The sequence below is a fragment of the Centrocercus urophasianus genome, unplaced genomic scaffold, assembly GCF_019232065.1.
Source record: "Centrocercus urophasianus isolate 14NV4802_14NV808 unplaced genomic scaffold, USGS_Curo_1.0 seq_11, whole genome shotgun sequence".
In the NCBI taxonomy this organism is placed as follows: domain Eukaryota; kingdom Metazoa; phylum Chordata; class Aves; order Galliformes; family Phasianidae; genus Centrocercus; species Centrocercus urophasianus.
Window position 1 is genome coordinate 47,918,910 of NW_024884253.1, and position 15,273 is coordinate 47,934,182.

The window sequence follows — 15,273 nt, forward strand, 5'->3', positions numbered from 1 at the left end:
CACCCATTCTTTACATGTGGTTAGTGGCTTTTAAGAGAAACATTAGCTCATTGCTAAAAACAAACCCAGCTAGGTACACTGTCATTCCCTCTAAGATTCTTTCTTACACTCATAACTGCAGTTATTATTCAGTTTTAATGTCAGTCAGGCCCATTTTTATAGAAAAAAACATACAGAATATTCAAAAAACGTAACAAACTATTCAACATATGACACCATATATATTAAGTACAGAGAATAGTTAGTAATTTTAAGTTTTAGTTTGTTGTGTGTACAGTCACACCAAGTTATTTGATATAAAAGAAGTGAGGTCTCTAGTTAATGAAGAAGTTTTTCTTACTAAAAAAGAAAAAAAAGAATTTACAAACTCATTCCACAGTTGCCTTTTAAACAAAAATGAGAGTTTAATACTCACTTTGCAAAGACAAGGTTCTGTGCATGGATCTTCATTAATGCTACCAATTAGGCTGCAGTTGCAACGCAAGCAGTTTGGATAACCCCGATACCCAAATGCACAACGGTCACATTTTTCTCCTGTGTAACCATCTCTGCATTGACACTGCCCTGGCCAAGTCCCTGGAAGAGCAAAAACAGAAAGGTAAGAGAAGGCAGCACGCTGGATTTAAGATGTCTCAGAACATATGAGTAACTCAGCATTCCTTTTTTATTACACTCTGTACATTCCACCTAGGTACTTGGCATGATGTCAGCTTCACCATCTATTGTTTGTTCTTAGAGTACCAGATGCGCAGAAACTGCAGCCTATTTCATTTTGTGACAGTTACAATAGCATTCATAAGCAACAGCGTCAGATTTCAATCCTTCTCATTGTTTCACATACTCAGAGCTTGTCATCTCCCACACAAGACCATATTCAGGAACCTGACATTTCCTTCACCTCTCCTTTCTAAATATTTACCATTGTTCTCAAGTGCTACCTAACTGGCAGCCACTGACAAGAAGGTACTGTTCCCTCATACCTTCACTGCCCAGAAACGTTAGCAAGATTTGAAGTTTAGAGAAAATAACATTTTCTGCTCCCTTACCATGCTGCGAATCAGACTGGTGCTCATCTTTAACACAGACAGAACTCAGAGACCCAAATGGATCGCAGCCACAAGGATAGCATGGATGATCGTCATAGGGAGAAACCTACAAAACAAATATTCTCTGTCAAATTCCCAAGTTATTAACTGGGAAAAATAATGCTACATCTGTTTCTTGTCTGTGAAACTAATATGAATGAAAACCAGAAATGCTGCTATGCAGCAACAGATCAAGGGACTCGATGTAATTTTAGCAAACAGAAGATTAGGGGATTGCAATCAAGAAAAAAACTTAGTTATAGGAACATAATTTGGTCTTCAACAGCACAGTCAAAGGTAGAGTAACTAATGTTTGGAAGTTGTTGCCTGACACATATAGTCTAAATATTTTTTAGTATGACAGCAATTAATCACTGTGATGGCTTGCCAAAGATAGTGAAAATGTTTGATACAAGAATGGGCACTTGTAGCAAAGACACTCCAGTTCAAAGAGGAAGGAAATGAAAAGAAATCCTTGGCTCTGTGTTCAGTAGGGAAGACAGATTATCTACTCATGAAGATTTGTACCAACTTCAAAATCTATACAGCTTTGAACTACAAGACAATGCAATTTTATGGCAAGGATTTCCTTTTTTTTTTTTTTAAGGGAAAGCTGAAATTTTCCTTTGAGGTACTTGAAATGTAAAGCAAATATATAATGACTCATGGACATGTATTTGTTAGGTAGGAATTGAATACTTTTCTTCAATGCTTCTTATAACAAGCGAATTAGCCAATCTTAGACTTAGGTTTAATTCTTCTTTGTATTGGCTGTAGGTGCTGTCTAATCAAATTCACACTGACTCACCCTTCCTCTCTGCATCTATTTATGTTGGATTTCTAAAGCACGGGCTTTCGTTTATGTGTGAAAATTTTCTGTAGTAAGACCTTGTGGGAAAGAAATTCAGTTTCTCTTTCTCGTGGGGACTTCTAACGCTGCAGGAACTTCACATTTACTCATTAGACATACAATAATGAATGTCTTTTGTGGAACTTAGGTCATTTTTCCAAAGAATCACACTTGTCAATAAACAGGAAAGTAGGCTTAGAGACCACATATTCTACAATAAACACATCAAGATGAAGAATTTTTGACATCATATTTCATGAAGCAGAGTTCAGCCTTAGAACCATGAAAGGACCCTTTATAACATTGGTTGAAATGGGCTGTTATAGTACAGGACACAATTTTGGCACTTATGAAGACACTGAATCTTTAATGTTAGCACTTTTTAGAGGTTTATCCAAATGAGAAAAAGGTTTCCTATCACAATTACATTTCCATTCTAGGAAAACATATCTATTTATTCTTTTCTTCTACAACAGCTTCTTTTAAAGCAATAAGGCCTGCACTTCCTCACAAGCATTTTATGCTTTTCTCTGGAAGTTTTGGTGGTATGTAATCTATAAAAAAAAAAAATTACGTACAGTTTTTAGTTATTCTGCAATGAACATATGTTTGAATGAACAATGAGTTGAAACATATATCATATCACACTATCATTAACCAAAACACTAGGATGTTATTTTCCAAATCTTACTTTCTGTGGTCTAAAATATCCATCAGCACACATTTCACAGTTGATCCCAGTAGTATGTTGAGAACAGTTTAAACAGACACCACCTCCTGTGTACTGGCCATGAATATTCATGCTCCTTTTTTGATCTGCAATACTCTGATTGTAATAACAATCCTCAGCTTTGTTATGACAGTTGCACTCTAAGAAGGAACAGAAAAGAAATACATTTTTTTTATTATTTATGTTGTGTAACAGTTCCTACAACACTGATGCTTTCCGAAGTGGAAATGCAAGAAGGAGAGCATATAAATTCATTTCAGAAGTGTGATTTTCTTCCCATTAACCACGCTGTATGCTTCAGCAGTCTCAAATACATTCTGTTTCTTAGCAAGTAAGCACATTTCAAAAATACTGTCACTGCTTCAATAGGATTCCTTTTGGCAGTATTCCGTAAATCATACTCCTGTGAGGAGTGATGCCAATACTGATGTGCGCTATCACTATTAACTGCTCTTAAATATTCTGTCCTTTGGTTCTTAACTGTCTGCAGCTAGTGTCAGGCATTAGTGATGCAGAGGAAAAATGCACTATCTGGCCCCTGAGACACTCATTGGCACAGCTTAATTCAATCCCTCAAATAATATGGAAAGCAGTGGGGCAATTTATTTCAAAACATTTGTTATCAGAACAAAGGTTTTTTTTTAATCTGTTGAAATTTATGATCAAGTAAGAAATCTGCATTTCAATTAGCTAACAAAATGATTGATGAGAAGCTGCTAGTTTTTACACGAGTATAATAAATCTCCAAGACTCTTTTGTCTGATCCTCTTTGAAAGTTTTATTGCACGACATGTCTATGAGCCTAACAGTTGTGTTGGGTAGAATACTTAAAAAGATCTGAACAGCTATGACTAAGGTAGGTCATTTTTGGATGCTTTGGAGAATTAGTGTAAATTTCTATGAAAAGCAACTTCCAGAAAGAATATAATTCTTAATGAATTTATCTAAATGTTTGTGCAAACTTACTCTCACATTTGTTCCCAGCAGAAATGGTTCCTGGTCTCCACGGTTTTTGATGGTAACCCGGACAGCATCTGTTACAGCTCTCACCACATGTGTTATGCTCACACTGGCACTGCAATTTCTAAGAAAAAAAATCTTTAAATAATTTTAAAAGAATAATTTCTCAATGTTCCCAAAAATCTGTCTAATATCAGCTTTACTCCCAAAATAAGGCAATGATATATGCTCCACAACCATGCTACGTTAACTACTGAAAAATAGTCTTTCTACAAAAGGAAGGGCAACTCTCCTGTGTAGCAAAACAGGCAATATCTGGAGATCCTCAAACCATTTAATTTCAACATCAAAGAGAAAGAGTTCATTTCAAAAAAAGTTGAATTACCAGAGACCCAGATATGCTTACAAAGCAAAGGAAAAAAATTATAGCAAATCATTTGTATGCATCATGTAATAAGATCTCTTTTAGACTCTATTTTCCATTCACCTTAGGCAAATTGGACTAGTTATATTGTGAAAATAGATCAGTGAGATTAAAGAATACCTTTGTGACTTCATCCAGGGGGCAGCTTCGAGCGTGTCCATAGCAAATACACATGCCACCAACAGAGATGTCCTTTATTGAATAGTAGTACTACAAAAATCAAAGATAGAAAAAAGGTGAATAGATTTATACCTATTTCTGTCTTCCCTCCTACATAATAAAATGACAGCACATCTCTATTTTTTTACTTGAAAAATGCTTGCAAAGTACAAGAGACTTTGAATTTCTCTTACCTGGAGAAGCCTTTCATTTAGCGAATTTTTATATTTTTCCTATGTTTTCCCTCAGTGGTTCAAAGCAGTGATTAACTCTTAAGTATAAAGAAGTACACACAATTCCTAAGCTTCAAGAAATATCACTGAATGTGACTTAAGCCAAAATTTGCTTTTATAAGAGCCTTTTTTCACCTTATAAAAGCAATGAAGAAGAACTACTGCTATTTTTGAATTCAAGTTTGTGAAGTCTGAGTATGCTTTCTAAAATGAGAACTCTGCCTTCCTTTAAAATCTCTTTGTGCACTTTATTCCAGACAAACTCCTTCCTACTAGTGTGAGACACTGTTCTATGCTATCCAAATTTTTAGCTTGAGATTCAGTGATACAGAGGAATAGTATCTATTTATATTGCCATGTGGTGAGCAAAAGCAGCATGTGTAAGGAAAGGATTTAACTTGCAAGGCAAAGAAAAGGCAGGAAAGACCATCTGGGTTCAGTTACAGCTGGAGTATCAACATGGTTGGCCTGTTGGTATCCGGGGAAGTATGTACTACAGAGGAATGAAAAGAAATACTTTTTTGACTACACTTCTAAGCAAAAAGTTCAAGACTGTCAGACCTAACAACCCTACAGTCATCTGCTTCAGGATGAAGAGTTGGTCCTGGGTGGTCAGACCTGGTGACTTCATGGACTGTTGTTTTGGGTTTTTTTAAGGATCTTGGAGTTGGAGCAAACTAGCCTCTTTGATTGAACACTGAATTTTTAATGACTTTAAAATTTTTATGATGTTTAGCATTTTAGTCTTTTTTTTTAATTGTTGTGGTGTTGGATTACAATATATAAATAATTTAATGAGCATTAAGTCCTTATGTACAAAAAAGGAGATCCGGACTGGGAGAAGTTGGAGGACCAAGTAGCTCACTCCATTGCCATTTCTTCCCTTTTATCTTGTTTTCTTAAAACTCATACTGTATATGTCTCACAGCAGCTGTGCACAGCTTGAAGTTGAACAAGAGACCAATGCTAACCAAATGCTACAGAGAGAAATAAATAAAGAAATTAAATACAGAAACAAAACTGCTGTTGAACTCTTAGAAAAGTTCTGCTTCAGCAGTTTTGATTATATATGAGATCACTGATAAAATGGGTATCAACAACCAGATGTTATGCCTTCAAAAAGAACAGAAACGGAATGCAGAAATGTGGAAGCGATTACCTTTTTGTCATTGACTGCACAGTGTAGGGACACTGAGTGAGATATCAGGACTTGGGAACCCTGACCCAATAAATCTCGCAACTTACGGAGATGAAGGTGTGTAGCTTTTCATGCAAAATGCACTAAATTATGCTGGCTAGGCTAGTACTAAGCCTTGGATTACACAACAATGTACAGTATGAAAGCAATGGAAATATTTATTCTCAGAACCCTTGTTCTCCGTGTAAACTGCATGTTTGTATGATTTTGTGTCAAAAATCCCTTTTTGGGGTGTATTTCTTGATATTACAATACTATCAATGTATCCAAATATCTACCAGGCTGCTCCATGGGAACATCTCATCAGTTTAGCCGTTGTGTTAACTGTTTTCTTGTGTCCAGTAAAGCACAGCAGGAACAGCTGTTCAGTCCTCTATGCATGCAGTCCTCATGCTAGCAGCTCCCACATGAGGCAGATGGAATGAGCAGAACATACAGATTTTTTTTGCTTCAGAAGTGCTACAACTGAACAGGCACCTCTGCTCAAGATGAGAGCAGGGCTGCCTACTAAAAGTACCTACCAAAGTCTGCTAAGAGACAGGTTCCTTTCTACCTTCCATACCCAGCTACTCAACCAGATTCATAGCACCATACACTCCTAGTTTCCTCCTCAACACACAGTCACACTGCTGTATGTATAATAGTTCGGCAAGAAGCAGCATCTCTGCACAAGGATTGCCTGGATCAGAGAAGCCACAAATGCAAGAGGTAGGTTGCAGTGAAAGTGGGGAGGACTCTAGATTCTACTCTAGCTTAGCTGCTTGTGGATGTTCTTAAAGAAATACTCAAAAAAGAGTGGAGAAATGAACATTTCTTGTATTTTTCTGTCTCAGAAATTCTAACTTCATAGAAGAACTTGAAGCCACTGACCACTTAGCTCACCAATTTTAGGTAAATTAAGAAGATGTCAAAACACTTAAATATAAAGCAGAAATATTGCAGAAAATTTAATTATGGCAAGCACTGTTACTAGGAGCTCCAAAATCATGTTTCTGTAAGATGCTGAGGCAGTCAAAGTGTTTTGCTGTCTCAGCTTCCCCACTTTCAAAATCAAATGTGTATTTGTGTAAATTATTATTATTTCTGGCCTTAAAAACAATTGATTAAAATGCCTTAAAAAAAAAAAAAAAAAAAAAAGTGAAGAAAATTCATCATGGCAAGATTTTCAAACAATTCTCTTTATGAATCAGACCACTGAAATCCTTAATACACTAGAAATCATACTGCAGTTGCATAAAGAGCAACCTCAAATGACACTTGCATCGGTCAAACTACACTTTGTTCTTTCCTCCTAGGGTATTAGAGATTAAATCATTTGAGCAAATAAATCAAAAAGTAAACAAAATTAAAAATCTTTTAAAAACAGATAGAGTTGTCTCTGGCAAAATGTCATGTTAATAACATCGGAAGGAAAGGAAAAATCTGTTAACAACCTTTCAGAACAATTCAGTGGATGGCAAAGTTGAAGTAGTTTCTCAGAGACCAGAAAAGGCTGTCCCACCCTGTCATACTGAGCAGTGTTTCTGAACAATCAGCTTACCCTTCTGGTAACAATGGGATCGAGTTCTTTTGGATCGTGATGGCTGAGAGTCATGAGGTCAGCATTAAGGGTTCTAATACGCTGCAGTCGTAGGCGAATGTATCGCGCAGAAGTAAATTCCAAAAGCTTTTGTGAAGGATCATCAGCACTAGGCCTGCCGTTGATCAGAGATGTGTGAATCTAGGAAGAGGCTCTGAATTAATCATAAATGTAACTGCGATCCATTTACAACATCTCAGTGTGAGAAATAAACATGTAACACTTCAGTTTGTTTTTCAGAAACTCAGGATAGTGAGATGTTAAATTAATTAAAATTATATTCCCCACTCTCAACCGGCAGGTAGAATTCTTGCTTCCCGATTTACAAGGTTCTGAAACCACCACTCTTGTCTCATTGTAAAGTCTCATGTTCCTGGACTTTTGTGGAAATAGCATAAGGAGAAGAATCATACCACAGGCTAATCATTACTTCATCTGTTTTTCTTCATCTCCCTTACTGACATGGAACATGTAACTCCAGCCATAAGCGAAATTTTGCCATTACAGATCTTTCCTGCACAATTTGTAAATATTGCAAACTATAACTGAGCACATGCTCAGTATGGAGACATTAATCCTATATCCTATTGGGATAGAGCTGCCTAGTCAGCAAGGAACTCTCAGTGATAAGAGAGTACAGTGGGAAGCCACAAGTTGGATGACAACTGAAAGCTGAAGGCTGCCACCGCAAAACCACTCATCTGGTCTCCATCTCTCTGTCTACACAATCCCATGCTGGCTCCAGTAAGATGGCTTTTGGTCTCAAGATGTGCAATTTATTTTAGCAACAGCTCCCTGCTCCTCTCCAAAGCAACTCAGGACCACACAGTTTGTGCTACATTTCTTCTTGAGGAAGAAAGTACAAAATGAGACCAACATGCCACAAACAGATGTCAAAGAATACATCTATCATCCATCACAAGAGTCATGCTCTAAATTCATCTGCTACGCTTTAAACTGCAAAGCATATTACTTATGCAGAGCAATTTTGTCTCACATATTACTCTAGAATTTACAGTTTCAATTTTGTCCACTACTGTCAAATATTTCCCACAATACCTGGCATTTCATTTTAGTTTCTCCTTCCTCTAGCTCCAATTCTCTGGGAATATGCATTCTCTCTGTTCATGAATAGTGCTTTCAAGTGATGAAAAGTGAAATTTTATACACATCTCAATTCTAAACCTACCCATTGGGTAGAGCAGTAGAAATTTTGTAAAAATGCACTGTAATTTATACAGGAATCTTTCCTACCAGGAAAAGTAAGAAACAGTAGGAGTAGATACTAATGTGTTAACAAAGAAAAAGAATAATTCTCCGTGTTCACTGCTATATTTGGCTAATATACTGCTTACACATGATTATTATTGGTATAATAAGTATACCAATATATTTGGTTTATACATGTTTGCATTATTTATGGTCCTTAATTGAAGACCATTTCCCAGCAATTGCAGTTTTAGCCTTGGAATTTAACACAAACTCTGACTTCATAACATAAATTACTGGAAGCTGATTTTCAAGCAGTATGGTTCAGGTTGATAGAATATACAACAGTGCTGTTATACCTCTTTAAATCTGGCAAAATGTCTGAGTTAGCTAAAATGTCGTTTGGTTACATACACATTTAGACATGTGGTCCTTTTACCTTATTTGTTCTTTCAGACTAGCATTACAAGCAAAGCATAGAACAGCAGCTTGCTAACAAGTGCTAAAAAAAAGGCGGATGTTTGTAGAGATCAGCTGATTTGCAGAACTCTTGAGAGCCCCATATTTATGGTTATTATTCTGACCAGAACCAATTGTAAAGCACTAATAATACATATTCTTAAAAGAGTGCCAGGAATATAGGTGTGCCTAATACAGGTTTTGAGATTCTCTGTGCAAGGAATACTCGTGTCTGCCTGCAGTTTCAGCTACAAAGGAGCAGTCAGTTCTTTGTGACAGCAATTCAATTCGGACTTTCTTTTTTAATGCTTCTGTTATGCTTTTATGTTATCACATTTAGAAATGTTCCACATAGTGCTGTTGATTGTATGTGTGCCACCCAATTCTTTGTACATCTCTGATTTCAATGGATCATTTCTTCATGTGGCTGCCTCTATGAAATAAATGACACAAGTACAGTTAACAGAGTTTGCTAAAAGAAAGAACAATCGACAGTGAGGCTGCACAACTCATAATTCTTCTAATTATACAAGGTCCCTGAAACAATGCCAAGGCCAGTTTAGGAGCTCCAGCTGTGCCTAGCACTTCAACAGTTCTTACAGCCTTATCTCACAACCAGGTGTTCCTAAGAGGAATTTTTGTTATTAAATGAAAAACCTAGCAGAACATAGAATTTCTGTTGTAGTTGTCTCTAGAATAAAGGAACTACTGCTACACAGTTTATAGGGAGGGAGAGAATAAAGGATTGAATAATAGGAATACGTGGAGTGAATGACAAGTTACCCTAACTTTTAGAAGCTTGCTATACTGGTATATGATGTAAAGATAGTAAAATTAAAGAATAACAGATCATCTGGTAGTGCTGAGGGAGTTGAACTCTAACTGGGATGCAAATGTTTTCAAGTCTGAGTTCATACTCAAAAACCACTGGTGCAAAAACAAATATACCTCTCCATGTTCCAGAGGAACTAGTCTGGAATAGTAAGAGGTGCAGATCACTTCATCATCTCTCTTGTAAGTTGGCGGCCCAACTCTTGGTGTAATATTATAACGAGTTAAACACTCTGTGTCGCTAATTGCATAGTACTGCCATGGTTTGAACTCTGTGCCATCCATGGAGCGTTCCAAAATCCAGTTTCCAGGTCGTGGAGCATTAGCAGATTTGATGATGACATATGCAACTTGAAAGACCTTAAAAAAATGCAAGAGAAAAATTTTAACACTTCATTCATCTCCAAAAGACCAATAGACCAATTTGGTACTCAACTAAAATTTTAAATGCAGTATATAATTTGCCAGGAAAAAAGGTAGAAATTGCTAGAGTGGCTCTAGATAAAAACTTTTGCACAATTATTTTATCAAATGCTAGATTAATATTTTATGAATGGAAAATGTATCTATTTACTAATGGAAATATGTATCAAAACTTTCAACATTACAACAAAACATTTATTTGTGTGACAAAAAAAATACCAAGTGTGTTCAGTTTGTACTGTGTTAACATGCAAGCTGATATATATTTACATATATACACACATACATACACCATTTATTTCAGGATTACTTGGAAATAACATTCCTTCTATTTAGCTTTTCTGAACTACTGAAGACTTCAAAGTGGGTTCTTTTATTTTTTTAAACATTTAAACAGCTGTAGACCAAATAACTCTTTGTTTCACATTTTAGCTGGGAGTTTAATCCTCTCAGTAAGAGCATTTCTGATAAGCTTTTTACATCCTCTAGTAAAAATCTGTGCATTCCATTTCCATTCTGTGTTGAAGCTATTTAATAACACTTGTTATTTACTAACACTGCTGAAAAAGGACGCAGACAAATCAGGTAAATGCGATGAATATAAGGCTGATAATGCTATTTAAGTAGCTTTTAAGTATGGCATCTCTCAGCTATATGTGTAATGTGTAACTGATAGCTTTTCTTATTTTTTTTAGTAATTTTTGAGTGATCTTCTCATGGCAGCTAAATAACCTGCACAGGCCCTTGACTAGCATGAGCCACTAAGACTGAAGGGCACACTCCAAAACTACCATCTTTCTCCCTGGTAACTAATGACTGCTAAGTTACCTCACAAAAGGCCTTTGTTACAGATTGATAAGACTTCTCATTAGAAATTAATGTTTCATGAGTGTGTTATCAAACCACATTCAGAAAGAAGAAAAATACTGTGTTGCTTAACTATCTCAGGGGTCTGTAGTGTTACTGGAGTAAATTGCCAAGTTGGCTGATATAACAATACCCATCTGTTTGTGCAGTGTGAATACCATGCTGAGTTCTGCTTTGGCCACAACCATTCATTTCAGACATTTTTAAATATAGGAATTTGTTTGATTAGGTTTTGATTTTGTCAAATAGGGAAATAAACACACAGTGAAAAGTAATAATTACATTGTATGTGCAATTCATGAGACTACTTCTGAAACAAAACATTCTTTAGATGACCAAAGCTTTGCTTAAGAGAGTTGCAGACTTGAGAAGGAAAAGAAACGTTGATACATGTCTTCAAATTTTGACTAATTAGGTTTAATTTTATTTTTTTTTTTTTTTAAATCGAATTCAGATTTGATTAAAATCAGACATAACTTTAAATGTTATGTTCAGCTGGTCTGGTTTTCCTTTTATTTATTTATTTTTCCTCTCTACTTGCTATCATAAACTAAACTACTCCCCTACTTATTACACAGTTGGCTGAACAACAAATGCTCTACTTCTGATTACATGGAGATTTTTTCGAGACCCATTATATTCTACAGCTGATGTAGCTAGTTTTAAATCCAGTTTCAACCAGTAATAATGAATTATCTTTCGCCACAAACTAACCGCAGGCACTGCTGCAGAAATACTTTCACACAAGAGTATGTAAGTTGCATTTGTTTTAAATATTGAATTTCTTGGTGAGGGAGGGTAAGAGAAACACACGGTTAAATATAAAAGTGTTTTTGAGTAACTCCTTGGGCAATTCATTTTATTGTTGCATCATTTAAAGTCAATGGTTTGGTGGTTTTTGTTTTGTTTTTCAGAAAACCAGCAGCCATGTTTGATGCTCAAGACTTCCACAGATTGATTTCTCTTGCATGTCTACAGTTCACCAAGAGCTGAAATGAAGATATTTGAAACAAGAACCAAAAAAAGGCATTCATAAAACAAGAAATTATTCTGCAGACAATGAGGTATGTGTAGTCAGCCTGTGTAAAAAAAAAAAAAAAAAAAAAAAAAAGAAAACACAACACTGTCTTGTTTTCCCCCCAGATTTTCTCAGGTTTCTTCCACACACAGACCACAAATATCTAAAAGTACTTCCTAAGTAAGTTCACAGGACACTGAATATCAACAGCATCAGAATGATTTGTCACCCTCTGAAATTACATAGATGAATGGATACTGCATATATAAATGAAAGGATAATGTAGTCAATAAGTCAGAATGCAACCTCTCAGTAGGTGTTATATTCTTACAGATTATGTTTCCAAACAGTGGATTGAAGCTGGAAGAAGGGATTCAGGTATCTCCAGTGTTTGCATATTAATATGTTTTAACAAATATCAGCTAGGTCTTGAGAGACCTCATATACCATAGCTTCTGCAAACAGATCTGAACTAGGAACTCCACGTAAAGACGACTTTCCAATGTTCTTAGTGCACTTCCTAAAAGATTTTTACTTTTATGACTTCTCCATATCTGAACATCATCAAAGGCAGTTTTCTGCCACTCAGTCCATTCATTCACTGCCCCTCAACTGGCCACATGATAAACTTGAAGCCACATGGCAAGAGCTGATGATTTCCATGAATTAATCTAACTGTATAGCTTTCCCAGAACTCATTATTTTCTTATTGAGCCACAAGGGTAAAAAGGGCAAGCCAAAGCAAGGTAGCAGATACCAAGTTGCCACAGATTAGAAGAATCATTTTGCAGGCATTTCAATCCTGACTGAAAAGATTAGCCAAATAAACTTATATTTGAAGAGCCCTTTCCTCATAGCAGCAATACCAACTTAACACACCACTTCTGCTTTACTTAGCCTTCCTAATGACCTTGTTTCCTTTAAGTCAAATCCTGCAATATCAAGAACTTGGTTCTTGAAACAGATTCGGAAATGAACCCTTCCTCCATTCATCAAGCCATTTTACATTCTCTTTCTCTAAACACTCTGCCAGCAGTGGCCACACAGCAGATGGTAGCCAAATGTTCCTTTTTCCAAGTGCATGTTCAGTACTCTAAAACATACATAGGTTCTGATAAGCACAATTTTCCCATTAATCTTTTTAGATTAAGACTCCCAGTTATATTTTCCAATTTACATTAGTGGAAAGAACAGTAAGGGAAGATGTTATCTTTTCATAACTGTAAGTATTTGAGGCCCAATTTCCAAAAGTGAAAAGTTAAAAGATGAGTCCTGCTAGATTTTTTTTTTTTTTTAAACCTGTTAAGAACAGGGGTACCTACTAGTAACAAACCAATTAGTTCAAATCTACATCCCAATTCAAACCCAAACTCTACCAGATCCTGAAAAAAAATATGAAATATATCTGAAAATATATCTGAAATTTATAATTTTAAAATTCCAGGATCATTTTCAGTCAGCTATTGTATACCTTACTAAAATCATGTTGGTGTAATGTAAACCATTTAATACAACAGACTTCAAATAAACAAGCCTGAAGTAATGCAACGATTTTGGCAGAATGATTCTTCCTAACCTTATAAATTCAGCTAAATTTCTCTTCAGGATGAGCTTGGCAAGGAAATCTTAAAAACAACCAAATGTGTTTTCCATAAAGTCATGACAAGCACTGTCGTGAAAATGCTTATTACGCCTAATAATACTCTGCACTTTAATTACAAAATCCTTTCTGCATACAAAACTTGTTAGAAGAGAAACTTCATCTTCTCTGATTTTATTTTACTTTCTGAATCAAAAACATCTGAAATGCATCTGTGCCAATCCTCAAAAGCCTATAAGACTACATGCAGGAATACTGAGTATCAGCCTGGGATTAAGATCCCCTAAAAAGGCCCACAATAATAAATTCTGGGGCCTATCAATTGTCTGCTGCATTTTGCTCTGAAAGGTTTGTAACGCTAAAAGTATAGACTAAATCTTTTCTGTTCGGTTTTGAACTATTATGTGCAACCATTGTTTTTCAATAAAGGATAATTTTAATCAAGAATTGTATTGTAAGAAAGTACAGATGAGTACACTGAATATTGCTACATTAGTTTTACAGCAACAAAAGTGCTTTAAAGAAACTTGCTCCATAAAACAAATTAGTATTGGGTCTACTGAAGTCAAGAGAACTATATGTGTCTTTTTACATCAGTAAATGATTTGTCCTTATACTAAGTGCCAAGAGATTTCAAGATCAAAGCTCTGTAGGAATCACACTATAATATTATTTACTTATACTTTTTTAGTATCAGAAACTGCAAATTGTTCTTATATCAGTCTGAGTGGTAATCATGTATTCATGAAATATTCATGAGCTACAACTTACTCAAGGAGTGGAGATGTCTTCACAGCTTGATACTTGGGGTCTTGCTCCACAATTTAAGAACTTAGTATACACTTTTGTCTTCCTGATATGTCTAGCAATAAGCACTCTTAAAAACCTTTCAAAGTCTGATACAGAATAAAAGTAAAGAAAATATTCTTAATGCTGTGATGGACAAATATTTTAGAGCTGGCACAGGGACACTACTGACATTTATAATAGTCAGCTGTATAATTAGTTCATCACCATATCGCAAAGAAGCTGCCCACAGGAAAAGTCAGGCAAAAAACACTGTTTCTGTCTTACTGCTGTGGATTTTGATACTCTAGAATTGCCAGCATAAAAAGCATGAGATCATAAATCAAATCTCAGTATCTTGTACATCAATACTACGCCTCATTGCTAAACTAATCTTTCCCTCGCTCTGGATTTTTGCCATACATCTAAAGAAAAAAAAAAAAAAAAGTAGGAAAAACTACCATACATCAGGTTCCAGAAAAAGCGAAAGGCATGCTTAGATTTTATGACCCACGAGAGCTACAAAACTGTGACACAGCCACTGCCAGCATTACAAAAAGCTTAGTAGTTATAATAACACAGAAAAACCGATGCAGAAGGATCAAAACGAGTTTTTTTTTTTAACCTTGCTCCATCATTTTGATATTCTTAGCCAGCCATTTTCATTAATGACATTCCAACAGGCCACTCTTCAGACCAGATGCTTTCATACAAATACAAGACAAAACATAAGACAAAGGAATATTCAATCTCCCTTCACAATCAAGTGGAAAAAAAAGGGGAATAGGGGCCCGACTGGGTCGGAATAGGGGCCCGACTGGGTCGGAATAGGGGCCCGACTGGGTCGGAATAGGGGCCCGAC

At 35.9% G+C, this 15,273-nt stretch overlaps 1 protein-coding gene across 1 annotated transcript in view; it reads right to left on the minus strand.

Moving 5' to 3' along the window:
* Positions 1–15,273, minus strand: part of LAMA1 (laminin subunit alpha 1) — a 79,606-nt gene that overhangs the window by 61,457 nt on the left and 2,876 nt on the right. Inside the window, exons 4-10 of the mRNA XM_042839107.1 lie at positions 9,835–10,077; positions 7,180–7,359; positions 4,170–4,259; positions 3,632–3,749; positions 2,627–2,805; positions 1,047–1,152; positions 416–576 (exon numbers count right to left, since the gene is read on the minus strand). Of these exons, the coding sequence (XP_042695041.1) occupies positions 416–576; positions 1,047–1,152; positions 2,627–2,805; positions 3,632–3,749; positions 4,170–4,259; positions 7,180–7,359; positions 9,835–10,077 (1,077 nt within the window). The remainder of the gene's footprint in view (positions 1–415; positions 577–1,046; positions 1,153–2,626; positions 2,806–3,631; positions 3,750–4,169; positions 4,260–7,179; positions 7,360–9,834; positions 10,078–15,273) is intronic.